Below are 26,403 nucleotides of genomic sequence, written 5' to 3'. Positions count from 1 at the left end.
TTGAAGTTGGGTCCTGGGCTTCTGCTTTCCAGAATCTCTCTGGTGCCTGGGGAGCTAGCTGAGTTAGAAGTTGCAATTGTTTAAAATATTTCTAAATAAATGAGAAGTTCAAATAGCTGACTGTAGCGGGGATCAAAGTTGGAAGGACTTTGAAGGGAGCAGAAAAGGATCTTTTAACCTCTGTCCATCTGCCTTTATCTGAGTGGATTTCCTGGTGGGCTTCCTGCCTTGGCCCTGGCTGGAATCCAGGCCAGATGCCCAGCCCCAGCCCTCAAATCTAGCAAAAATGGAAGAAGAGGAAAGAGGGGAGAGAAAAGCGTGGTCCAGAGGTATCAGGTGAAGAAGGGAATAACGAAACCGCAGCAGTGGCTGGGTCCACGCTGCTTCATCAGCAGCCGAAAAGCCCCTAAAAACAGATTCATAAGCAAATAATTTGAAAGATAGTGATTTTCCTCAATTGAGGCTACATCACAGCTCCTTGGTTTAACCAGCTCAAAATTGTGGTCCTCATATTTTGAATTTGGCTGGAGGCTAAAAGTGACCCCCCAGCCCACACCCTGAGGGGGAGACTGCTGTGGACGGGTGCAGTGCCCTGGTTTTTCTTTGGATTTAGTGAGCACTTCTGGGTTGTCGTCTTTTGAAAGCTGGGTGATTCTGGGAAGGGATGGCGCTCCCCCGAGTGAGCTGAGAAGCCCAGTCCCGGCAGGTTTGTGGTCTCTGGGGTGTCCACTTTCCCCAGTGGCACCCCCCTCTGAGGCAGGAAGCGCAGGGGGGTGCCCATGCGAAGTTAATGAGGCCCATGTGAAGCTTTCAAGGGACCATTTGATTTCCTAGCATCCATCTGAAGGGATGTGGGTCCAAAAGCACCGAAACAGTTTGGAAACAAGATGTTCTATGCCTCAAATCACATGAGATGTCCTAAGGTCACCAATGCCACTTAAAAAAAAAAATTCTACATTTCTCCCTCAATAGAGTGTTGACTGATGATGTCTCTACTAACGGACTAAAAGGCCGGGCTCCTTGCCGGATCACAGGGAGTTTGTGTGTTCAGGCTGTGAATAACCACCCAGGATGGCCTTTGCGGTTGAGTGTCCACTCCCTGCTCTGAGAGGTCACCATGTCAGCATTTTCCACGTTCAGTGTTGGAGACACATGGTGGAAGGTGTCATTTTTAAAACTAGAGGTTGTAAGAGTATCGGTCTGTCCCTGGTCTTCCAACGCCTTTTGTGGAAAGTATACAGAGCGCAGGGTGTGCGCCTGCATGTGATTCACATCAAAGAACCTTCGGGAGTTTTAGAGAAGGAATTAAAGTCAAAGGAATGGTGCGAAGTTGGCAGGCAGCCTACAGGGGTCCTTCTCAGGCCTGAGAGTCGGGACAATGGTGTGAAACCTCTGCCATTGTCCCTGTGAGCCAGGGCTCTGTGGTGGGCGTAGACGTTCTTTGCAGATTCAACTTTCCAGGAACTGAAAATGTTCTGAGGGTGTCTCTGGGGACAGTCTTGGGAAAGTCCAAATAACTTCTTAAAATAACCCATTACAGAGCTGACTTCTCACTTCCCCGTTCCTTCACGGTGCCCTGGCAGGCCTATCTCTTCCGGAATCAGGGTGTGATCCCAAAAGGAAACCTGGGCAATTCTAATAATGCCCAGACAGACAGAACAATGGCTGTCCCCAACCCCGTTGACACTCCAGCCACCGTCTGCCCCCAGAAGCTGTGGCTCTAGTTTGGGGGTTCAGGAACCACATAGAGATGCCTCCAACAGTTGCTAAAACATCGTCATGAAGGATTGACAGTCATAAGGGAAAAGAAAGTCACGCCAGGACGTTCCCAGAGCTGGGTGCCAGTGACACGCCCTGTCCCACCTTGTCCCTGCTTGGAATGCCCAAGACACTGATGGGTTTTAGGAAAACTACAAAAGTGGGTCAGACCAGGGATCTGTTGAGGAGCTGCTGGCTGCCTTCTGGAGTGTGGGTGGCAAGAGCTAGGTGGGTGACAGTTTTCCATAAAGGTGGCTGGCGGAGGTTGGGTGCCCTGGGGCGGGTTCTCGTGTGGCATCACGGCTTTGTTCTCCTAGGGGCCTCAAGGTGCACCAGGGCTGATGGGCCCGCCCGGCGCCAAGGGAGAGCCTGGCGAGATTTACTTCGACATGCGACTCAAAGGCGACAAAGGAGACCCCGGCTTCCCAGGACAGCCCGGCATGCCAGGGAGAGCAGGGTCCCCTGGGAGAGACGGCCATCCAGGTCTTCCAGGCCCCAAGGGCTCCCCGGTACGTTTACTTCCTGACTCTGACGCGCATTTCCCGGTAGGGATCTGAGAACGGAGACGTGATGAGTGAGGTCTCACTGCGTGGTGTCTTCGGGTGGTGACTGGTGGGTGTGGGTTTATTTCAAGGCTCCCGAACCAGCTAAGTGGGTAAACTGGGGGTCGATGGTGTCCCACTGACTGACCAGGTGGTGACCGAGGAGTCTCTTCTGACTTTTGGGGGACTGAGTAAATGTGTTTTGCCGTCTTTTGGTCTTTGATGGAGGCTCATTTAAAGTTCACCAAGTTCACGTTGTCATTTGACAGAGGATGGCGGCGTGGCTCTCTTGCCCTGCCAGTGTCTCTTCTGCGGGGTTTGGTGGCAGTGGGGTGACTGCTTGACGTAGGAGGGAGTGCCGCGTTCACTCGCTGACTGCAGGCTGCCTCGTGGGCTGGGGAACAGTGGAAGCCACTGACTTACCGCAGACGCAGTGTCCGCCTGCCCCTGATACCTTCTCCTTTCTTCTTGTCACTTCAGGGCTCCGTGGGATTGAAGGGAGAACGTGGTCCCCCTGGAGGAGCTGGCTTTCCCGGCAGCCGTGGTGACATCGGCCCCCCCGGGCCTCCCGGATTTGGTCCTATTGGTCCTGTTGGTGACAAAGGACAACCAGGTTTTCCTGGAAACCCTGGGTCCCCTGGCCTGCCAGGTGAGGCTTGAGACCCTGAGACCCTTGAGGCGCAGAGACCCCGGGGTTGGGGAGACAGGCACATACCTGGCTTTAGTTCCTCCGGAGAGAGGGGTGTGACCTGGGCGAGCCCCTGTCGGCTCTCTTCACTTCTCACATATGGAACGGGCCAGGCAAGGCGTCGGTCCTGAAAGAACCTGAAGTCATGCGTGGGTTTCCTTATAAATAAGTGTAGCTATGTAAAGCTGAAGCCAGCTTTGATGTGGAGGTTACCAAAACACAGGCCAGTTTTTCTCTTCATTTCTGTTCATTTTGGCTTCCATGTGACCCAAGCAACGTGGTCCCGACTCTGCACCAACAGGCGGTGCCTGGTGCCTGGTGCCTCAGCAGCCCCGGGTCCTGGTTGTGTTTAACTCTGTTCCTTTCAGCCATCAGCTGACTGTTTTTTGAGTGGTTAACATAAGCACGATGCTAGGTATTGGCAAGAGCGTGGAAGGACAGCCTTGGTCCTGCCCTGTGCTCCCCGACCTGGGGTTGGTCAGAGAACCCACAGCAGGGACTCCATGTGTCTTCCCACGTCATCCTCTGCTCTCCATGACCAAGACCTGGCTTCTCTCGGAGCCTGGGGAAAGGGGTGCTCAGCCTCTCAGGGATGGGCACTCAGTGATGTGTTAGCTCACTGTGATTCCAGTCGACAGACACGCACCCCTTCCCTAGCCAGTCCTGGAACGAGAAGGGCAGCGCTGGCCTGGCTCGTGCACGGAGGAGGCAGGACGGTGCTTTACCAGGACGCTTTTAACAAGTTGCAAAGGTTGATGAAGGACTCAGGGTGATTGAAACTGTGTGACTAGTAAGCTTTGAACAACGTGGTAACAAGCTACTGGGTGATGGAAGTCCCCAAGGAGGACAGCGTGGGAGCCACGGTTCTGTGACCTTCTTACCCACACATCTGCCGAGTCTGCCCCTAGCCACAGAGTTAGCCCAGGTTGCATCAACTCCTGTCCCCACGAGGGCCGCAGGCTTCCAGCACGGCACCTTGATGGGGTCTGGAGGTACGGGCGGAGCCCCTGTCCCTCCATGTTCGCTCGCCGGTGGCTGGACACTCAGCGCCTCCTGGGCTCTGTCAGGATTTCCACCTTGGTCTTTGTTAAGTGAGCATCCCAGAGAAGTCTCTCCCAACTCCAGTACTCGGGTGACCAGGAAGACCCCAGGGAGCCAGGCGGAGAGACCTGCAGTCTCATCTCCTGCTCTTTTCTCGTGATTCTGAGCCCAGCAAATCCTGTGTGCTTCGGGCTTGTGGCACTACCAACTTCCGCAGCTGCACACAGGAGCTAGACTTTCTTTTTGACCAGGAACAAACCCTGGAGGAATCAGACGAGGTGCTTATTTGTTTATGCAGTGTGGTGGGAAGAGCTTCCTGAAGGGGGGCGTCCAGTGTGCTGGGCAGTTGTCTGCATGCTGGAATGTTCCTCGCCATCTAGATCCTGTCAGGGTCTGGATTAGAAACTGGCTCTGATCCCCCAGGGACAAGTTTATTTGGTGATCATCAAAGCCTGACCCCTGAGGTAGCACCGGTAGCAACTTTGTGCTGAGGCTGGTCACCTCCCAGTCTGTAGCCAGACATGCTGGCCATTCCTGGACATTCACTTACCTGGAACTCCTGTACGGAAGGGGTCCCTGCACGTGCCTGGAGGGGATCCCAGGTTTCTTTTCTGACAGCCCATCAACCCCCAGTAGATCTCCTGGCCCCAGCATGGCTGTACCCAAGGCTGCAGGTAGAGAGGGTCCCTGTGCTGTCCTGGCGGCTCAGAACCCCCACCGCACAGCTGCAGGCGGAGGATGTTGCACCACCACCCACTTGCCATGCTGTGTAGACAAGCGGCCCTCAAGTGTGCAGAATTGAGGCCAACCTGAAAGCGACGCGCTGGGTCTGTCTGAGGAAGAGCAAGAACAGGAAATATTTTGTTTTTTGAGACAAACTAATTAAGAAAGGACCCAGGGCCATCTCACTTTTAGTCTGGTAGATGGTGCGACGTTTTCTGTAGGCTGTGATTTGGAACTCTTAAGGAATTCCTGTTGAGCACATCTTGGTCATTTGAAATACGCTCTGGGGAGAGAAGCCGTTCTCTGAAAGACTCTGGAAGCCTAGAGGGAAGGGGTGGGGGAACGCGTGCCCCCGGGGGTGTGCCCGGTGCCGTGCACCTGAGCTGGGTGTGGCGGCCACCAGTCACGTCTCACTGCTTTGTTCTTTCTTCTCAGGTCCCAAGGGTGAAGCAGGCAAGGTGGTCCCCTTACCTGGACCCCCAGGAGCAGAGGGCCTCCCAGGGTCCCCGGGATTCCCAGGGCCCCAAGGTACGGTTCCAGTTCCAGCTCACCTGGTCACGGTGGGGGCTCCCTCATGTTCCTCTCATGCTGACCCCGGGCCTACCTCCCTGCAGGTGACCGAGGCTTCCCTGGAACCCCTGGACGGCCAGGCCTCCCAGGAGAGAAGGGCTCTGTAGGCCAGCCGGGGATTGGATTTCCTGGGCCTCCCGGCCCCAAAGGTAAAGTGCCATGAGCCCCAGTGGGGGGCCGTGCTCTGGCCATGGGCCCAGGCGGGCTGCAGGCCTCTTCTGTCCTCCGCCGGTCAGCAGCAGCGGGTGTGGTTTCTGCTCTCATCCTGGAGGAGGCTCTGGGGAGAGGAAGCAGCAGCCTCCAGGACACCAGAGTTGGTGCCTGATGCTGGTGGCTCTCATGGGTCCACACTGCTTTGAGGGTGGGGATCCCACCACTCAGGTGGGAAGTCCCCTCTGTGGAGGGTCTGCTTGGGAAGGAGGTGGCTCGGGAGAGGTGTGCTCCAGCCGGGCCCAGCTACCTGCTCTGGCCTCCAAGGGGGTCTCCCTGGGCAGTGCAGACGGACCGTCCGAGCCCTGCCCTTGTTGGCTTGAGTAGGGGGATGGCCTGGGGGGGTGCAGGGAAATGTGGGGGCTTGTTCTCAGGGGTCCCCACAGGACTCTGGCTGAGAACTGGGAGGAGGGGAGTCCCACCTCGACTGCCGTTCTAGACAAGAGCTGCCCCTTTCCCCCAAGAGCCGCATGACACCGACCCCGCTCAGGGGCTCCCTCCTTCAGGGCTCACGGGCAGAAGACCCTGATGTCCCAGCAGATGCTGGCCCAGGGTGGCGCACGCCGGTAAACCCAGCTTCTTAGGAGCTAGAGGCAGGAGAATGACGCGTTTGAGTCCACCCTTAGTGAGACTTAGTGAGACTGTCTTAAAAGACACAGAGAGAAAGAGGGAGAGGGTGCAGAGGGAGGGGGAGAGAGAGAGAGAGAATGAGAGCCAATGCTAAGGCCCCCTCCCCGCTCACGGAGGGCACTGAATCCCCTGTGAGCACCGCACAGTTGTTCACATGGGGGGAGTCTTCTTAATCATAAGCCTTTCCCATGTGGAAGGAATTTCTTGGGACGTGGGTCCTGAGTGGGTGGTTAGGGCCCCTGGCCTTCAGGCCTGGTGTGCGACCAGTGCCCCAGCGAGTGTGGTAGACTTCACACTGCGCGTGGGGGCTCTAAGCCTGCGCTCTCCAAGCTGGGCGGCCACCCGTACCATGTAGCCAGTTGTAGAAAGGCCATGGGACCCTCTGCGGTGAGGCCCGACTGTTCCAGGGGCTGCAGTGTGGCTGCAGCCTCATCCGAGAGCCGTGTCTGCAGAGCTGCCCAAGCTGTAGTGAGGCCGAGGAATGGGGCTCTTGTTGAGACGCAGTCTGACGTGGTGGGTCTGGGCTGGAGCTGCCGGCTCTGCTCCCGGGGGGTGGAGCTGTCCTCTGATGCCACACCTTGGGTCAGAGTGTCTTCAGGCCTCTGGGGGGTGCAGTGCCCAGTGGGCACTGTTTTGGACGAGTTGGACAGGAAAGATGAGAAAGAAGAGAGTAAGCAAAGGGACCGGAAAGGAGGGGGTGAGAAGGGGCAGGGGACGGGGCACGGGGCTGGAGGGTCCTGGCTGCGTGTCCTGCACCCCACGGCCAGGGTGGCCTCTCCTCCCTCTGAGAGCCACCTCCCAAGGCTTCATGGTCACGGCCAGCTCGTCAGCCCAGGACACCTGGGCCCCTGGGAAGGAAGTGAAGAGTGGGGAGAGGCGGGTGGCTGTAATGGTCTCCTTCACTTCGCAGGTGTCGATGGCTTACCTGGAGACGTGGGCGCTCCCGGGAGTCCAGGTCGCCCAGGGTTTAATGGCTTACCTGGCAGCCCCGGTTTGCAGGGCCAGAAGGTGGGTACTGAGCATTCCCTGGGTACTGACTGGACACCCTGAACGTGCGTTATGAATCTCAGGACAGTGGGGCCAGTGTGAGCTTTAGGGTTCGTGACAGAGTAGAGTGGAGAACAGCAGAGCCCGTGGCACACGGAGGGAGCTTTTTGAGGGAGATGGTTGTTTCGATTTCATGACATGTTTCAGTTTTATGACAGTTTCTCGCCTGTGCTATGCAGGTCTCAGGTGAAATGTGCTTCTTGTGGTGAGTGGCAGGTGAAGCTGTTTGGGAGCCACTGTGCTACAAGAAGCCACAGCCACCACAGAGGGCCACTGCAGGGTCCTCAGCCACACGCTGTGCACATTCTGGCCATGGTGGGAGGGTGCCCCGTGCCCGGCAGGACCACGAGCAGCAGCAGCCCTGGATTCTAGCCTTGAGGCCCAAGAGCACTTCCACCCCTAGTGGACAGCAGGAAGACCCCTTCCCAGGTTGCCACTGTCACCAGGGCAGGGCTGCTGTGACTTGAGGGTCTCCTTGCCCTCAGATGTCCTTCTGCTCCAGCTTGCCCAGGCCTGAAGTCCCCTCAGTAAGTGAAGTGACTGTGATCGTGTCCATTCCTGTTCAGAGCGTAAGAGACAAAGGAAGTTGCTAGAAGGCATTGGCACGAGGCAGGAGAAAGGGCCACGGTCGCTGGATAACCTATGCTGTGGTGGAGCCAGCCTGGGCCCATTCACGTTCTCTCGGGGACAGCAGGTGTGCAGAGGCAGCTGTGCCCCAGTGTGACCTGGGCCCTTCACCCTGGGAAACATCCAGCCCTGGGCGTCCCTGTTCTGAGCAGCAGTGACCAAAGAAGTTTGTGTGATTCGATGCAATTGGATTGAGCAACTAGTTGACTCTGGTGGCATGTGGATGGCCTCATAGACACGAGGCCCGTAACTTAATGGCTCCGGAAGGATTTGCTGATGACCTAAAATACCCAGCCTTTCCAGGAAGCGCTGGGATGGACTTCCTTCCCTTTGGGAAGCTTCCTCCCAGACACGGGCAGCTGCCAAGGCCCACTGATGCCCAAACACTCCTCTTCTGTAGGTTGTCCCTTGGGTGGCCCAGCTGGGCACTGTGGCTTAATGCCCACCTGCACCCTTATCTTGATTGCACACTCGGCCAACAAAGATACTTCCCTTATTTTTAATCACCTTGTCCAAGCCCTTGATTCATGCAGTCGTTCTGCATGTTGATTTGCCATGAGAGCCTCCTTTGTATAAAAAACTGGGTAAGCGGACTCTGGACCCACTCTGGAAGTGGCCAGCTCTTAAGAAGGTGTCCATCCATCAGTCACAGATTGTCGTGGGTTTTGTTGGCTGCTCAGGGTCAGCTCTTCATCCCAGGTTCAAGAAGGCAGAGCCAAGGGGCTGAGAGGGCCAGGATACTGGTGCAGTGTCTGGATTGTCCTCCTTTGTTACCTGCATCCAGGGCTTGTGGGGAGGTTGGCAGGAAACAACTGCTGTGGGGAAGCTTTGCAGACGATGCAGAAGGGTAGAACAGATGTTGCTCTCACCCACATGCTGGCCGCATCAGCCAAGTTGACCTCTGCACTGCTGACTGGGTAAAGATATTGACGTTGCCGACTGATTTGCTTCTTCTGCTTTGGGGACTTTCAGGGAGAACCTGGCATTGGTCTGCCAGGACTCAAGGGACTTCCAGGTCTTCCCGGCATTCCTGGCACACCGGGGGAGAAAGGCAACATCGGAGGACCAGGCGTTCCTGGAGAACACGGGGCCATCGGCCCACCTGGGCTTCAGGGGATCAGAGGTAACTTGCACATGGGTCTGGACTATGTTGAGGACGGGGTCTGTTTCTCACCCCGGGGCACCTGTGCTGAATGGCTGATGGAGACCTAGGTTCTGAGTGGTGCTCGGGTGCGGGTGGCCTGCGTGTGGTATGGAATGTGTATGATCATCCCCTTCCAGGTGACCCCGGACCCCCTGGAGTACAAGGCCCAGCAGGACCCCCTGGAGCTCCCGGAATAGGCCCCCCTGGAGTTATGGGCCCGCCTGGAGGGCAGGGACCACCAGGGTCATCAGGTAAAGTGCCCTTCTCTTGACCGGTCCCTTCCCCAAGCACAATGGGCCGGGAGACGATGCAGACACGCAGCTGCCATTGAGGAGGGAGAAGCACAATTTCCGAAGTGAAGGGAAGAAGGGAAATTCTAGTTTGTGAAGTGGGTTTGGTCGTTTGCTTAAACACGGAGTCACAGATTTCTATTGTTTTCCTCCCCGTGAGATTGGTGTATGTGTCAAAGCTCTCTCAGTTGTATACTCCATGTAGTGTTTGCACAGCAGGCTTAAGAGGTTGCTGGAAACACAGACCGAGACTTTATAAGAATCCCCTTAGAACATGGTGGTGCAGGGGAGTCGGGCAGAGCCTGCAGTGACACCTGTCCTGTGACCGTGACACTGGGGGCGGGAAGGGGTGGCCCCTTCTCTCGGGACATCGTTCATCGCTGGTGTCATTCAGGGCCCCGAGGGTGGCTTGCTCTCGTGCTTCTTTCAGAAAGGAGGAGCCAGGGCTCCAAAGTGACCTTCGCTCTACCCATCTGCAGGTCCCCCTGGAGTGAAAGGCGAGAAAGGCTTCCCTGGATTCCCAGGCCTCGACATGCCCGGCCCTAAAGGAGACAAAGGCTCCCAAGGACTTCCCGGCCTCACAGGACAGTCAGGGCTGCCTGGCCTCCCCGGACAGCAGGGCACACCTGGAATTCCAGGGTTCCCAGGTGGGTGGCTTCTGCCTGGGTTGATGATGAGGGACGGTCTCCCCGCCTTCTCTCGTAGCTCATACTGTTCATGTTCCATGTGCAGAAATGTTCACACTCCTTCATTTTGGCCACAGGTCCCAAGGGAGAAATGGGTGTCATGGGGACCCCAGGACAGCCAGGCTCACCAGGACCTGCAGGTGCCCCAGGACTGCCTGGAGAAAAAGGTAGGGGAGCCAGCAGACCCCACACCCCGAGTGTCCTTCTTGAGCATCTTGGGGGTCAGGCCTTGCGGCACACTTTGTTGCATCCCGAGAGGCAGATGAAGAGGTACGGAGGGCGAAGCCAGGGCTGGAGGACCCCTCTCCTGGGAACTGAGTCTCAGGCACAGGGCCTTCCTTCAGGGTGCGCTGGGTCCTTCTGTGGGACGTGGTGGAGTCTTCAGACCTGAAGACTGGCTTCTTTTCAAGTCCTAATTTTTATTTATGTTATTTGAAACTGTTCCACAATAATTTTCTTTAAAAAAGAAATTGACTATTAGTGTGAAACAAAACAAAAAGGGCATTTGCTGAGTAGGACGGGAAAATGCCTGTTCTGTACCTTGTTAGGAAGTGTGGGTGCTCTGAACAGGACTGGTAAAGACAAGTGATTATCTGAACTAATTAGCCAAGTGAAGTGTATTAGAAATATTAGCAAATGATGAAGTTCCGAAATGGGCTTTGTTCTTCGTTTCCCTGGGGTCAAACTCTCCCACGTGACTCCAGCACTGGCCACCTAATGCCCCTTTTGCATAGGTCCTTAATTTTTCCCAGCCTCATTGGTTGCTGCCAGGAGCTGGATGAACGGCGAACCTTATACGCATGTCTGTGAGGCAGGGCCAGGCCTCACCCGCTGCTTCTCTTTCCTCTGCAGGGGACCACGGCTTCCCAGGCTCCTCAGGACCCAGGGGGGACCCTGGCTTCAAAGGCGACAAAGGGGACGTTGGGCTCCCTGGAAAACCCGGGTCTATGGAGAAAGTGGACATGGGCAGCATGAAGGGACAGAAGGGAGACCAAGGAGAAAAAGGTGCGTGGGAGGAAAGCCTTTAACGCAAAGGTGGAGCCATGTGCCTAGCTGTGTGGGGGATATTTGGTTCTCCATAAACAAATCAAACCACCCTGTGTCCCTACAGTGGGCTCCTTCTACACAAACGTGGGTCTTAATCGTTTTTTCTGTGATGCGTAGGACAAATTGGACCCACTGGTGACAAAGGATCCCGAGGAGACCCTGGGACGCCAGGAGTGCCTGGGAAGGATGGGCAGGCTGGGCACCCCGGACAGCCAGGTAGGTGGAGCTCGGGCTTACCGTGTGGCGGAGTGCTGCTGAGGAGGTACCCTGCCCTTCCCAACGGGGTTGGCCTACTCGACTTTTCTCTGTTATTCCAGGGCCTAAGGGTGACCCCGGCGTAAGTGGAACACCAGGGGCTCCGGGACTCCCTGGACCGAAAGGAGCGGTTGGTGGCATGGGCTTGCCAGGTAACCTGGGTGAAGACCCTGGGGACATGTGGGTGGGCAGCGGGAGAGTCTGCAGAGTGGCCCTGCTTCACCAGCGGGCGTCACCCCCTCAGTTCCGAATGCCCCTGCCTAGGGATGGGGCATTTGGTTGACACCATGACCCTTGCCAAAAGACCCTCTCAGTGTAAGAGAGCAAAGCCCAGCCTGCCGCACTCTCCTGTGCGTCATTGAGAGTGACCTGGCTGCTGGGCTGGCGGCTCCCGGGAGACTCTGGCTCCCCACTCAGGCCACCAGCACTAGCATCTCGGCCTCCAGGTCCCTGGCTGCTCTGCCTTCACGCCTTCCCATAGGCGTCTGCTCCAGGGAGAGAACCAGAAAGAGCAGGGACACAGGGGGAGGCAGAGCACTGAGACCAGCAGGCTGCCCGGGTGCCTTGGAATGGGCAGGGAGAGGGCACCCATCTGCCCCTCTCTGCAGGGCTCCTGCCACCTCCTTCTGCCTGACAAGTGAGCTTGGTACCAACACACCTGACTTTATACTCCACGGCATCTCACAAGCCCTCTGATTTCTGGTTAATAAACATATAAACGTGGTTTTTTTGTGCCGTTGGTTAGTATTTTAAGCACTTAGCTCTTTGCATCAAATGACCCTCTTAGAAGGTGGCATTTCCTGGTTTGGCTCTGCGGTGACTCTGGGGTCACAGAGAGCTGGATCACTGGCGGGTTGATGACCTGGCTGACGTTTTTTGCCTCTTGCGGCTGCGGTGGGCACGAGCAGTTCTCATTCCCGTTGCCTCTGTGTGTGTTACAGGAACACCTGGGGAAAAGGGCGTGCCTGGCATCCCCGGCCCACAGGGCGTCCCCGGCTTGCCTGGAGAGAAAGGGGCCAAAGGAGAGAAGGGGCAGGCGGGTCTGCCCGGCATTGGGATTCCTGGGCGGCCTGGCGACAAGGTAACAGGCCCCGCGTCTGCCCAGAGTGTTGGAGGGTTTTCATCCACAGTCTCGCAGCCAGGGCATCGCAGCCCATGGCACTTCCCAAGGAGCTGGAAGCCGCCACCCCTCCCGCCCACTGCCTCTCGCCCCCAGGAAGAATCTAGAAACTTGTTGAGAGGGGAGGGTGGCCAGTTCTCCCTTTCTTCAGAAGCAGACTTTGGTTCTTTGGTGAGGAGTGTGGAGATAAGACCTAGTGTGCACTCTTGTCCAGAGTGCCTACAGACGTGCGCCGGGGACAGGCGGGAAGTTAACAGGCCTCGTTCCACCCTGTAGGGAGACCAGGGAGCAGCAGGGTTCCCGGGAAGCCCTGGCGAGAAGGGCGAGAAGGGCAGCATCGGGATTCCGGGAATGCCGGGGTCTCCGGGCCCCAAGGGGTCTCCAGGGAGCGTTGGTTACCCAGGTAGGTGGCCGGCCTCCCCCTTAGCGGGTGGTGCACAGACACTGCACTCAGGCTCATGGGCCATTCTGGAATTTTGTGTTTTCCTCAGGAAGCCCTGGGTTGCCTGGGGAGAAGGGTGACAAAGGCCTTCCAGGACTGGACGGTGTCCCTGGTGTCAAAGGAGAAGCAGGTAGAGACCCCCGGGGACATAGATGGGGAACATGGGGAACTGCAGCCGCAGGGAGTTCCCATCCCAGAGAGACTGGGCCCTGGGTGCTGCGGTGGGGCCGGGGGTCAGCCGTCCCACCCTCCGTTTTCCAGATGAGCATCAAATCTGGGGTCCTGCAGGGTCTTTCCAGGGGCTTACTCCTTGTAAGGCACCAGGACCAGTCTCCAAGCAGTTTCTTGGTGCTTTGGGCATCTTCTCCCCATTCTCACCTGTGCCTGAGGGTCAGGTCACATCTTGTGAGCAGCACAGTGGGTCCCCGCTAAAGGTCGTCAGAGTTGACCTCAGGGACTCCAAGTAAACCCAGGAGGGAGTGTCCTGGGGATGTCTGAAGGACAGTTGGCATGCAGACCAGGGTGCTGTGAGAGCTTCCTGAGGGACTGTGGAATTTCTCTAGGTCTTCCTGGGCAGCCTGGCCCCACAGGCCCAGCCGGACAGAAAGGGGAGCCAGGCAGTGACGGAATTCCAGGATCGGCAGGAGAGAAGGGCGAACCAGGTATCTCCGACCCCCACTCCCCTCCCGAGTGTGCATTGCCATAAGGAGACCTTTGTACCACACGGAGTGAGAGGAGCAGGTCACCAGCGGTGCCTCTGCTGTGTCCCTGTGACTGTTGAAGCCCTGACGTGGACTTGTGGGCAGGACCAGATGGGGAAGGGGGCCTTGTTCACAAATCTGCTCACCTGCCTGAAGTAGCAGGGCTTGGTGGGGAGGCTAGGAGGCAGGCACAGCCCTGGGCGCTTAGGCCTGGGCTCAGGTGGGATGCTCTCCTTCCCCGTCTCCCTGGCATTTGTCAGGATAAAACAGAACGGAAACAAAAGCAAGATTCCACTCTGCCCAGCCTCTTGTCCATTTGAGAAGCAGTGCGTGAGATGGGGCCCCTGAATCTGCTCCTGTCATTGATGGGAGGGCTGCAACTTGGACCCAGAACCAGCATCAGCTGTGACAGTGCAGTCATGTATGCTGTGTTGTGCGAGGGGGCAAACTCAGGACTGAAGCTAGTCACCCCCGCCAAGGGATGTGGGGAGGAACACGGAGGGGACTTGGGGCTGTCCCTGTTGGCGTCTTCTTAAGTTCTCCCCACCCCACTTAAGTCTCCCCTGGAGCTCGTTCTCTTGTTGCCTTCTCCCATGTCTGTTGCCCCGTGCCTCTGGGCTGTCCCACCTCCTGGGGAAGGCCAGTTTGTCCACGGGCAAGCCGCAGTAGGAAGGAAATGCTCTTATTTGCAGATCATTTCTGCCAAGCCTCAAGGGCTCTGAGCTGAAAGGTGCCTAGGAAAAGGTACTGAGTTACAAATATGGACTCGCGGCGTCTTGTGACCCTCACAGGAGGGTGTTCCCGCTCCTACCTTACCCTGAATAGTCCGCGCACACCACGGATGCCTTGTGCATCAGGACAGCTGGCCTCCTTGTGCTGCCCCTGCGTCTGACTCTTTTGTCCTTATCCCACAGGTCTACCAGGAAGAGGGTTCCCCGGGTTTCCAGGGAGCAAAGGAGACAAAGGTGATATTTTCTCAGCATGCCCCTCCTGTCGGCCACCTCTGCCACTTCTGTGTCTCCTCAAGAGGAGACAGAAGACCTAAACAGACCAATAACTGGAACAATACAGAAGTGATAATAAAAAGCCTTCTAACAAAGGAAAGCCTAGGAATTTCCAAAATAGACCACAGACCATGTTTTAGGCCACAGAATCCAGGTAGATTCTCAGTTGAATTCTGCCCAGTCTTTATAAAAGAACTAATGCCAGTGCCTCTCAGATTATTCCATGAAATGGAAAGGGGTAGAAAACTTCCAAATTCATTCTACAAAGCCAGTATCACACTTACCAAAACTAGATAAGGACACATCCAAGAAAGAAAACTGCAGATCAAGGTAAATTTTAGATGCAAAAATCCTTAATAAAATATTATCAAGTAGTATTCAACATAGTAAGAAGGTGGTACATCATGATTGAGTTGGATTTATCATCTCAGGGATGCAAGGATGATTTGACATATGCAAATCAATAAATGTAATTAACCACACAAATAGGATCAAGGACAGAAATCACGTCGTCATCTCAATAGGTGCAGAGAAAGCCTTTGACAAAATTCAGCACCAATTCATGAAAAAAACCCAAACTGAAGAAAGTAAGGACAGAAGGAACTTGCCTAATGAAAGCTAAATATATGACAGAGACAAAGCCAACCTCATGGTAATGGGGGAAACTGAAAGCATGTCCTTTAAAATCTGAATAAGACAAGGACGTCCCTGTCACCTCTCCTATTCAAGGATAGTACTAGAGATTCTACCCAGAGCCGTTAGGCCAGAGGAGGAAATAAAGGGGGTAAAGCTAGGAAAGGAAGCAGTCCAATTATCATATCCAGATGATATGATCCTGTACTTAGAAGATCCAAAATGGTCCACCTGAAGATTACTAGAGCTAACAAATTCAGCAAGGAAGGAGATTACAAAGTCAACGCACAAAAATAAATAGTTTTCCTATACAGCAACAATGAATCTGCTAAGAAAGAGATCAAGAAAACAGCCCCATTCACAGTAGCCTAGAAAACATACCCAGGAATAAATCAAATCAAGCAGGAGGAAGACCTCAAACAGTGGAAGAAGCCCCTTTTCTTTAGTGTTTTGTAGCTATTTCATGAGAAGACAGAAAGACCTCCCGTGTTCATGGTTAGGCAGACATGATATTGTTAAATGGTCCTATTACTACAAGCAGTTTACTGAATCAACGCGATCTCCATTAAAATACCATTGCCATTCTTCACAGAAGTTAGAAAAAAGAAGTTCTAAAATTCAAAAGGCCCAGAATAGCCAAAGCACCCTGCCCCTGGGCCAGCCCAGCGTCACTTCGGCAGGGCAGTTGCTCACGGGTTCAGGTGCCTTTCTCAGAAGGCTCCCTCTGGAATGTGTGGAGGAGGTGGCCGGGCTCTCCCTCCCAGGCCAGGGCAGCAGCCTGGTTGTTACTTCTCCTCCCAGGCCTTGGGGAGCTCCCCACTGTGGGTGCCTGGAGGATGGGACGCGTTGTCCTGCCACCCCTGAGCCCTGAGTCTGTTCTGCTCCATTTCACCATCTCAAACTGTTTTGCTGTCTAGGTTCAAAGGGAGAAGTGGGTTTCCCTGGATTAGCTGGGAGTCCCGGAATTCCTGGACCCAAAGGCGAGCAAGGATTCATGGGCCCTCCGGGGCCCCAAGGACAGCCAGGCTTACCAGGCACTCCCGGCCGCCCCGTGGAGGGACCCAAAGGGGACCGAGGACCTCAGGGACAACCTGGCCTGCCAGGTAAGGGTGTTTCACCAGGTGTCAAAGCTGGGGGCTGGGACGGAATCCACACAAGGAAACTGGTGTGAAAGAAACAATCATGTTCTCAGTTGAGGTTTCCAGACATTTACCACATTCACTAGAACTAGAAGCTGTACTTTTGGCCTATTAGGTGGAAGTTTTTCTCCATCCTGTCAAGAAACTTCAGAAATTAGGGAGATGCAAGGGAGGAAATTGCTGGAGCGGACTTGGCACAGATACCCCCGGAGCTGGGTTTAGACCAGCAGATGCTCTAGCGCCCTCCACCTGACGCCAGCGTCGGTGGTGGTACCGGAGGTGCCCAGGGCACCTGGATCCCAGGGTGCCTGGTCGGGAGGTCTTGGCATTCATACGCATGCATCCCTCTTTCCTTCTGGGCCTGGCCTTTGTTTCTTAAGGGCTTATGTTGTTCATCTGGTGGGGTCATGATGAGGGACAGCTGGATGTCAGTGATGGGCGTCACAGCCCGGGGACAGGTACGTGGAATGCACCTCCCCACCTTAATCATGCCCCTTTCCTCTCCTATTAGGGCTTCCGGGACCCATGGGGCCTCCAGGGCTTCCTGGGCTTGACGGGCTGAAGGGTGACAAGGGAAATCCAGGATGGCCAGGAGCACCCGGCATTCCGGGGCCCAAGGGAGACCCAGGGTTCCAGGGCATGCCGGTGAGTGACGGGCGTGTCGTCTGCCGTCCTTGTTTTGTCTGTCTTTGAGAAAGAGCCTGTTCTGCTGGCAGAAAACCAGATGTCCTTGTGTGTGCTGTTGTGTGTATGTATATACAAACGAGTGGCCCTCCCTAGCCCCTAGTCAGTTCCTTCTCTTTATTGGCACCAGAACAGGAAACCAGCATCACATTTTTTACAATCTATAATAATAAGAAATGTAAGATCCATTGTATTTTTCAAATTGCAGTTTAGAACCTAAATCACCATCTATTGACACACTTCATGCACAAAACAAGCCAGTGTTGTTCTGGGAGTCACTGTTGTTTAACTTGAGTCTCCTGTGGTGCCTGGACACCAGTCGCTCCCACTCCAAGTAACGCACTGTCTTCGGTTGGACTCTCAGCTTGACCACATCAGGGACAAGGCACACGCTTGGCTGGGGTCCCAGGGAAGCCTTGGCGGGGACCCCTGCTCTCTGCCTGTCTCTTCTCTCCTCTGTCTCCGCTTCTCTGTGCGCTTGGGGAGAGGGAGTTGGAGTGGGAGGTCTGTGGAGCCGGCAGGGTCCTGCTGGGGCAGCCGGTTCTCCCTGTGGCTCCTCAGTGGAGGGCCATGTGAGAGACAAGGCACTTCCTCAGGGGAAAGGGCTGCCGTGTTACTGCGCAGTCAGTGAACTGAGAAGTGCTGTTAGCAGCTGTGCAGAGCAGGTGCGTGGAGCCGCAGGATCACTGTCACCTGCTGGTCCTCCGCGCTGTGCTCACACACCCATCGCACACCGCGTGTGAGCAGGAATGTACTTTAGGTTCTTTATTGCTGTATTAGTTTTCCAGTGACACAGTATAGATAATTTGTCAAGCGTTGGGATATTCCTGCTTTTATTCCTCGGTAACATGGAAATATATTCCCTAGTCCTAGTGCCAACCAGTGTCTGCTCTTGGTATACGCAAGGATGTATAAATTTGTGTGTGTATTTATATAAATATATTTATGCACGCTCTATTATTACTATACTTTTTAAAATAAGGTAGAGAAGCAAATCAATGTAAGAAATAATAGGGCTTTTTGTATGTTGTATTCATGCCTACAGAATGGAATAACTATATTGAAATAATAAGAAAATCATCTAATGATACTAAATATATTAATATCACTATATTGTAAAGGAAAGTAATTCTTCTCTGGTGTTTTAAAATTTTTTACCTAATTAGAATCAGGTTTCAGGTATGACATGGAGCTAACTCTGGAGAAGTCATGGCATTTGGGTGTTTAGGGGAATTTTCCTTTGAGGGTGGTCTAGTGTTGGGGATGGTTACGTTTCCCTGACAGGTGTCTGTGGAGTTCCAACTCTGTTCTTGGCATTGTGCTGGGGTGGGCTGCAGGGGTAAGACTTTCCCTGCTCCTGAGGAACTTGCCATGTGGATGGACAAGAGAAGGCAGGCCAGAACGGGGCAGATCATCACAGTTTCCACTGCCCGACGTGGGCACGCGGAGAGTTTCCATCATTCTTGTTGGATCATTTAAGAAAACATGAGCTGCATTGCTACTCCAATCCACGGTGTCGGCTTTCTGACGACCAGGTCACTGGAGCGACTTGTATGTGTCTGAGCAGTCCCCGCTGACGTTTTCTTTCTGTGTCTAGGGCATTGGCGGCTCTCCTGGACTCACAGGTTCCAAGGGTGATATGGGGCCTCCGGGAGTTCCAGGATTTCAAGGTACGACAGGACAGACTGCATGGCCTTACTGTTGAACAGATGCTGTTCGGAGGCCCCTATCCACAGGCCCTCGGTGTTGAGATGCTGCATAACAGGCAGCAGGATCTCTGGTTCTCTTCAGATTAGGAGTGGCCTTTCCATGCAGTGGCCCAATTTGATAATCCTGCAATGGCTGTATACACAGTCTGGTTTTCTCATTAAGAATAAGTGGCTCAGGTCGGGAATACAGCTCAGTTGGTAGAGTGCTTGCCTCGCATGCACAAGGCCCTAGGTTCAATCCCCAGCACCACCACCAAAAAAAAAAAAAAAAAAAGGCTCATGTTCACCTCTGCTATTTGTATTTCAATAAGAAATCACTAATTGGGTCCACCCATTTGTTTATTAAGGTATTCAACAACAAGCATTCATTGGTGGCTCCTGGATTCCAGGCTCTGCCATTTTTACTGCTGAATGATAAATATGAAAGTTGAAAACAAGCTCTCAGCCTGCAGGTGTCCTGTGGTCTACTTGGGGCCATGTGTGAATCAGACTGTAACCGCGAGCAGTGTCACATGTCCCCTTCTGGTTGTGACCATGGGAAAAGTGTGGTTTCTGGTTTTAGAGGGACAAGTTCCATCGAATGCTTTAGCCAACAGGAATAATGCCCTTTTCTTCTTTGAGGACCTGTTTGGAAATGTGTTCATGGTGTGTACGTATATGTTTTCATGAATATGTGTCTGTGTGTGTGGTGTAAGTGTGCATGTGTGTGCGTACACACAGCACACACACGTGTGCACACATATATATGCGTGTGTGTTTGGGGAGTGTATGTGTGCATGTGTACACGTCTGTGTGTCATTGCAAGCCCTGTGTAAAGACGGTGTCCTCCTTCTGTCTAGGTCAAAAGGGTCTTCCTGGCCTCCAGGGGCTGAAGGGCGATCAGGGAGATCAAGGCGTCCCCGGCCCTAAAGGTAGGAGAGCGTGTTCACTCATGGGACCTCACTGATGATCTGGGAGATATAAAAACCCCCCAATGAGGGGGTTGGTCTTCATATGTGAAATGGTGACGGAAGCTCTTTGTAGCATGTCAGTGTCCCTGTATGACACCGTTTTCATGAGCAACTTGTCTGGAAAGTTGTACAGCCTCCGCCTGGTGGGGAGTCCAGAGGAGGGAGGAGGGACGGTTAAGACTAGAACAGGCTCCAGACTGAACACGTCCCAGGCTCCGAAGTCCTGTGAGCAGTCCTCTGGGCCCATGCAGAGTGCACACGTCCTGGCTGGGGGAAGGACCCTGCCTGGGAAAGGGCCTTGGCTGCCCTTCTCGTCGGGGGCCCGGGTGAAGCAGCTCCCGGAGACACTCTGCTGGGCAGCCCTATTCCTGGGCTCTGCTGAATTTTCAAAACCATGTTCAAGGGAGGAGAATGAGGAGTGAAGGGAGGAAGGAAGAGCAGGGGGAGAAGGTGGAGTGGGAGAGAACCGGGGTCTGGCTGAGGAAGAGGAGGCAGAGACAGACCTCACCTTCTATCCTGTAGCTTCTGCATTCCCAGACCTGCAGTGCAGCAGCCTTGAGAATTGGGGGCAGTGGTTACGTGCCCAGCGAGGCAGATGGGGAGGATGGTGAGAAAATGTCCTAACAGCAGCCAAGGCTGAGGTCCTGGGGAGGACACGCTGTGCCTGGACGTGCAGGCCAGCTCTGGGTGGTTGCTGTGGGCATCCCAGAGTGGAGTGGAGAGTTTCCATGGGTGACCCCAGCGTCTTTTCCAGTCCCAAGAGGCTGGGGTTTTAGGGTAAACAGCATGTGCAGACTGAATACGTGTGGTGAGATCTGATGCCTTATGTCTTCGGTAAGACTTGACTTTGGAGAGATGTGGTCATCTGAACCGGACTCTCCTCCAGGGCCTGTTCCTGGCCCAGTATTAATGTGCAATTGATGGACTGTGTCTGATTCCCACAGGTCTCCCAGGCCCCCCTGGCCCTCCAGGTCCTTACGATATCATCAAGGGGGAGCCAGGACTCCCTGGTCCTGAGGGTCCGCCAGGTCTGAAAGGGCTCCAGGGCCCTCCGGGTCCCAAAGGGCAGCAAGGTGAGGCTCCTGGGTGGTGCAGCAGGGTGCGGGAGCTGGGGAGGCGGGCAGGGCTCCCCCTTCACTCAGGTGCCTCGGGTCAGAGCCTCTGGTGAGCATTAGGCAAACACATTTGAATACGACTGACTTCCCTCCATGTCTCTCAGAACCAAGGGAAGCTTCTGCGGGGACCTAAAAAAGCCAGAATAGAACACAGGAAAGCCAGGGCACACGGCCAATGGTCCAGGTTCAGGGAGAAGCTCGGCCAGGTGCACTAGCACCTCAGCCTCTCGGGAGAAGGCGGGGCGGCTGGCAGCCCCTGGAGTGTAGGGATTCTGCTCTCCAGGCAGCTCAGGATCTCTGTCCAGCTGGCAGGGGTGCTGCTGTGCCCGCTGCTCTGGGAAACCCTCACCTGGGGTCTGGCCAGGTATTGAGCTCACCCTACCAGGAAGCAGCTGGTAGGGGCAGGTGGAGAGTGGAGGCGCTCCAGGCAGCATCCATGAAGCTCAGTGTCAAGCTACCTGCGAATGAGCTGCCCACAAAAACAGCAAGCTGTCCAGGTGGGGACATCCGATGCCGTGACACTGAGGCCATCTCCCCACACGGCCTTTCCCACCATCTGCCATAGTCACAGCCAGAACCCAGGAGAACCCAGGGGCCGGTGGAGCACGCCCACTGCACGTCAGTGCGCTGGTGGCTCTCGCAGCCTGTGCTAGGCTCTGCAGCACACAGCTGGGGGCTGACCAGGCAGCCCCTCTCGTCTGTAGAGGCTGAAAAAGACATTTAAGATGGGAAGAGTGATCACAAACTGAAATCCATTCCCATGCGTTTCTGAGCTTGTCAGGATGAACCCAGCGATGTGTGTGGCTGGAGAGCTCTAATAAAAAGGGCGGACCCAGCTTGCCGCCGCTGAGGACCACATCACAAATTCCTCTCTCTTGCTGCAGGTGTGGCCGGCTCAGTGGGCTTGCCTGGACCCCCAGGTGCCCCTGGCTTTGACGGTGCCCCTGGCCAGAAAGGAGAGACGGGACCTTTCGGGCCTCCTGGTAGGTTGCTGTGACCTCCCAACCTCCTCACCCACGACCTGTATCTTTTGGTTAGAAACCGTAGGCCCAGGCGTGCGGAAACCTGAAAATGAACCAAGAGGATTCCTTGAAAGGTGTCCGAGGAAGTGTGTGTCTTGGAAATAGGCTCACGGAGGAGCTGAGCTGTGGTTCCTCTCTGTGCCGAGGCAGATGGGATCAGGCGTGCATTTTCCAGACGTGGTTGAAAGGTGGCCAAGGGTGGTGGCCCCACGTGGGGTCTTAAGAGAGAAGTGGGCTGAAGCTGGGCAGAGTCATTGGAGCCACGGACGAGGGAAAGGAGAGTGAAAGATAATGACGCCAGCGTTGCCCAAAGGCCGCTATGGCCACCCCCTTCCTTGGGAAGCGGGGACTCAGGTGGCCACCCACGATGACAGTGGGCTAAGGCGAGGCTAACTGAACAAGGAGCTCACCAGCAGGGCGGTGACAGTCCTGCCTCTGGCAAAGCCACCCAGGGCATGGAAGGACCCGTGTCCGCGGGTCTTACTGCTCTGCGCTGATCGCCCCATGAGGTTCCTTGGTTAGTGCTGTGTGACCTCGGTCTGGCCGTGGGAAGCCCAGCACTCTCTAGGAACGGTGTGCACGAGTCCACCCGCTTGGGGTTATCTCCCACATCCTCCTCCGTGTGTTCCCTATTGCTTGAACTCGGTGTTCTGAGCAGTGCTCTGGGTCCAGTGCATGGCAGGGCTCCTTAAGCTGTCACCAGGGGGTGTGCAGGAAGGGAGGGGAGACCACCTGGAGGAGGTAGGTGCTTGTACTCAGTACCCTAAGTACTTTTCTGGGTACTTTTTTAGTAATGTGAAAAGGCAAGTTACCTAGTGGAAATAAAAAAAATATTAATAGCTCGTTTGAGATGATGGTTTTGAGAGTTTTCTGGGGAACCTAATTGTAACTAGAGGAAATAATTTGTCTTTGTATTATAGGTCCAAGAGGGTTTCCTGGCCCACCCGGCCCTGATGGATTGCCAGGATCCATGGGGCCCCCAGGCACCCCATCCGTCGACCACGGCTTCCTCGTGACCAGGCACAGTCAGACAACAGATGACCCATCATGTCCTCCTGGGACCAAGATCCTTTACCACGGGTACTCCCTTCTCTACGTGCAGGGGAACGAGCGAGCCCACGGCCAGGATCTGGGTAAGCCGCCGTGGGTCTGCGTTCCCTTCAGTGCAATGTGGCAGCTGCCAGCCGGGATACTCACTGTCCCCACCCTGCTGCCCTGGTGAGGAGTCTGCTGAGGGCTCCACCCGTCTCCCTCCATCCCGATAAGTGAACCGTCAGTTCACCACCCACTGAACTACTGACGGGAAGCGAGGACTATGAGGGCTGATGCTTTACACAGCTTTAGATCTCATCTTCCAGCCCCAAGAAGGGTGGAGGTCCCCCCGGCGCACACCCAACAGCCTGCACCGTGTTCTGACAACACGGCCCGGAGCTGCTGCGTGTCTAAAACGCATCCCTATTGTCCTGGCCGACATGCTCCACATCTTCTCTGCCTGGTCACTCTGTTAGTGTAGGTCAGCAGAGAGCTACACATCTGTCCTTGTCCTGTCTGCTGCCGACACCCTCCACCCATCACATCTTGATCGGCAGTCGGTTGGGGATAGAATCTAGAAGCAGCGCTGCAAGGGCCTCGCTGCCTGGTCTGCAGCCCCGTCCACTACGTGACGGTCTGTTGTCAGGATCCACATGTTCAGTTCCTTCTGGAATCCAGTTCTAGGGCAAGGCTTCTCTCCCCTGGAAACTGGGTTTGTTTCTCTTATAAAAAATGCCCTGCCTGATTCTTCACCGGTTCCCTTTTGCCTGATAATTTTAAACTTCATTTAATGCTCGTGGGTAGTAATACTGGGCTCTTAGCATCTCTACTCCCTGCTTTCTGATAACTGTTTCCATTAGAGTGGGGCTTTGATGAGTAGAGGTAGACAAGGATGTGAGAGACCCCTCTCTCCTGTCCAGGCACGGCCGGCAGCTGCCTGCGCAAGTTCAGCACGATGCCCTTCCTGTTCTGCAACATCAACAACGTGTGCAACTTCGCCTCCCGCAACGACTACTCCTACTGGCTGTCCACGCCGGAGCCCATGCCCATGTCCATGGCGCCCATCACTGGGGACAACATCCGGCCGTTTATCAGCAGGTGAGTCCAGCACGCGTGGGAGCAGATGTGTAATTGAGGAAGAAAACCTCTCGCAGTCTGGACTTCATTTTTGTCTTTTCATTTTCTCCCGAACCTTGCTGATCAGTCAGTTCATTGCGAGTCGGTGTACAGTTTTGATTTCCGAGTTTCATAATGGAAATCAGCCCCATACAGAAGCCCCATGCTTCATACGGAAGCAGTTGCTCTCTTTAAAGGTTATGGGCAGGCAGGGTGAGTTTTAAGACAGCATTTTAAGACCCCACCTCTGTGCTGGTGGCTGTCCCTCCTGGAGTGTGGGGACCTGGCTGAGTGCTTCTGCAAGTCTTGGGATGGTGACTTTCAATCTCTTTTTCTTTCTTTTTTAAATTATAACCTCCCTTAAAAGCCTTCGAAGACATTTAGAGAATCACTTTTGCTTCTATAAAGTTTTTAAAAAACTCAGTCATTTTTGATTGCGACCATCTCAGCCACACTTGAGTGGCAGTCCAGCGGGTCCAGCACAGGCACATTGTCACACACCCCTGACGACGTCCATCTGCACAGTCCTTGCTTGCCAGCCTGCGGCTCTTGCCCTCAGACACTGGCCCTGCCCCTCCCAGCCACGGCCCTCACCGACTTTCCCTCTGTAGGACTGGCTGTGCGAGGTGCCTTATGTGAGTGGGATGGCACCAGGCTTGTCCTTCTGTGACTGGCTGGTCCCTGAGCACAGTGCTCTAGGGCTCATTCATGTGGTAGCTGGTGTCAGAATCCCTCCCCTTTTTAAGGCCAAGTACTATTCCACTGTGGGTGCTTGCCCTTCGTTCATCCACCCATGGGCCAGGGGACGTCCAGGTTGTTTCCGCACCATGACTGTCGAGACTGAGAGCTCTAAACGTGGGCATGACAACACACATACAGAAGGACGACTGTGGAATCATGTGGTGGTTCCATTTTAAATTTCTTGAGAAACCCATCATCTTCCTCGGTGCTGTACTCTCACGTTCCCATCCACCGTGCTCAGGGGCTCTGGCTCCTGCACACCCCCACCTGCCCCTCCCATAGCGGCTGTCCCAGTGGGTGTCCCAGTGGGAGTGAGGAGGTTCCAGGAAGCTGGGATGCCACAGGCGTGGTGTTTATCTTATCTGCTCACAGGTTTGGGGTGTAGCTGAGCTTTGCACATAATCACTGCACAGATTTATTCTGTACATAAAAATGTATACAAGAGCGAGATCTTTTTTGCATGGTCCTCTTGATCCCACCAAGTCTTGCTTCTTTGGGGTGACATTGTAGCCATTGAGAGGGAGTGTGTTTGACGGAGTGACTTCCCAATTAAGTACTCCCCACACTAATGTCTAGACCAGGCTCCAGGTCCCCAGCAGCCAGCCCAGCAGAAGACAGGAAATTGAAATGGTCAGGACTGAAAGTTCACGATGGTCCTGACTTTGGCTCTTTCCATCTAATTGAAAGTCGATTGCGTCGCTGTACTCAGCTGTAACAGAAAAGTGGCAAATGAGGAGATCCGTTTGACTAAGAAGGAGTTCCATGTTGTACTTTACACATACATGATGGGGGCTAGGGAGAACGAGTCGGGGAGATTCTCTTGGGAACGTGAGCAGGAGACAGAGTGAAGCGCTCCTCGCTATGAGGAGAGCCGGGAGCCCTCAAGTGCCCCACGGTCAACGGGAAGGGGCGGGGAGCGGCGTGACCAGAGGTGCGTGCTGGCGGCCGGCTCCCCTCCTGGCACTTGACGAGCACCTCCCGTGTGCGGGAAGGGGGCTTGGTGGCAGGCAGCCCTGGAAGATGGATTATACCAGGAGGCTGCACCTCGAGGGACCTGGAGCCGAAAGGCTGTAGGAGGTCACAGCGCTGGGTCGCCTGGCACTGGACACCTCCTGAGGGCTTGCTTTGATTTTCTAACTATCAGAAAAGTTATTTTATGGGACTTAAGCTGAATGTTGGCATCTTACTTCCCACATGGTGCTTCAGGGGTACACACAGTGCTTCCCACGTGGGCACCAGTGCCCCTCGGCGGTCCTGTCCCCACACCTGTCTTGCCCAGAACCGTGCCGGATGCCCTGGAAGGAAAACTAACTGCTCTCTTGGGTCTCTTTTTTAGCTTTCCTTGGACAACAGGTAGAAAACAATTATTCATTTGTGTGTCCTGTTTCCTGGGTAGTGCTGACATTTGGTTGAAGCCATGGGCCTTGGCCTACACTGACAAAATTCCAAAACGGGTCGAGAAGTGTGTCTTGGCACACCTTTCTCTTCCAGCAAGGGCCCTGGTTCTGTGAGCACAAGCAAGGTTCAAGGCTGCCTCAGTGTCTCAAGTCCACACTTCAGGGCTTCACGCCTCCCTGTTACCACAGAAATGCAGCCCAAAGGGGCCTCCGGTCAGGCCTCCAGCCACACCCTCCTGCGGGAGGCGGCCCCCCTCTCCCCATTGCTGAGCTGCAGGTTTCCTTGGTCACCTTAACTCAGGAGTTTCCAGCAATGTCTCAGGACCTGCAGGTTCTTCTG

The 26,403-nt window shown here is 54.8% G+C and overlaps 1 protein-coding gene across 1 annotated transcript in view; it reads left to right on the top strand.

Moving 5' to 3' along the window:
* Col4a1 (collagen type IV alpha 1 chain) overlaps positions 1–26,403 on the top strand; it is a 127,574-nt gene that overhangs the window by 94,583 nt on the left and 6,588 nt on the right. Inside the window, exons 25-49 of the mRNA XM_078016335.1 lie at positions 2,076–2,267; positions 2,781–2,949; positions 5,188–5,280; positions 5,367–5,471; positions 7,073–7,170; positions 8,809–8,959; positions 9,118–9,231; positions 9,750–9,917; positions 10,034–10,123; positions 10,809–10,961; positions 11,121–11,219; positions 11,321–11,410; positions 12,200–12,339; positions 12,655–12,781; positions 12,870–12,950; positions 13,384–13,482; positions 14,436–14,486; positions 16,076–16,261; positions 16,809–16,942; positions 18,579–18,651; positions 19,530–19,601; positions 20,585–20,713; positions 21,640–21,738; positions 22,698–22,910; positions 23,730–23,907. Coding sequence (XP_077872461.1) covers positions 2,076–2,267; positions 2,781–2,949; positions 5,188–5,280; positions 5,367–5,471; positions 7,073–7,170; positions 8,809–8,959; positions 9,118–9,231; positions 9,750–9,917; positions 10,034–10,123; positions 10,809–10,961; positions 11,121–11,219; positions 11,321–11,410; positions 12,200–12,339; positions 12,655–12,781; positions 12,870–12,950; positions 13,384–13,482; positions 14,436–14,486; positions 16,076–16,261; positions 16,809–16,942; positions 18,579–18,651; positions 19,530–19,601; positions 20,585–20,713; positions 21,640–21,738; positions 22,698–22,910; positions 23,730–23,907 — 3,104 coding nt within the window. The remainder of the gene's footprint in view (positions 1–2,075; positions 2,268–2,780; positions 2,950–5,187; positions 5,281–5,366; positions 5,472–7,072; positions 7,171–8,808; positions 8,960–9,117; positions 9,232–9,749; positions 9,918–10,033; positions 10,124–10,808; positions 10,962–11,120; positions 11,220–11,320; positions 11,411–12,199; positions 12,340–12,654; positions 12,782–12,869; positions 12,951–13,383; positions 13,483–14,435; positions 14,487–16,075; positions 16,262–16,808; positions 16,943–18,578; positions 18,652–19,529; positions 19,602–20,584; positions 20,714–21,639; positions 21,739–22,697; positions 22,911–23,729; positions 23,908–26,403) is intronic.

The sequence above is a fragment of the Ictidomys tridecemlineatus genome, chromosome 6 (genome assembly GCF_052094955.1).
Source record: "Ictidomys tridecemlineatus isolate mIctTri1 chromosome 6, mIctTri1.hap1, whole genome shotgun sequence".
In the NCBI taxonomy this organism is placed as follows: Eukaryota; Metazoa; Chordata; class Mammalia; order Rodentia; family Sciuridae; genus Ictidomys; species Ictidomys tridecemlineatus.
The sequence above is the reverse complement of the archived record's forward strand: the minus strand, read 5'-3'. Positions and strand labels throughout refer to the sequence as shown.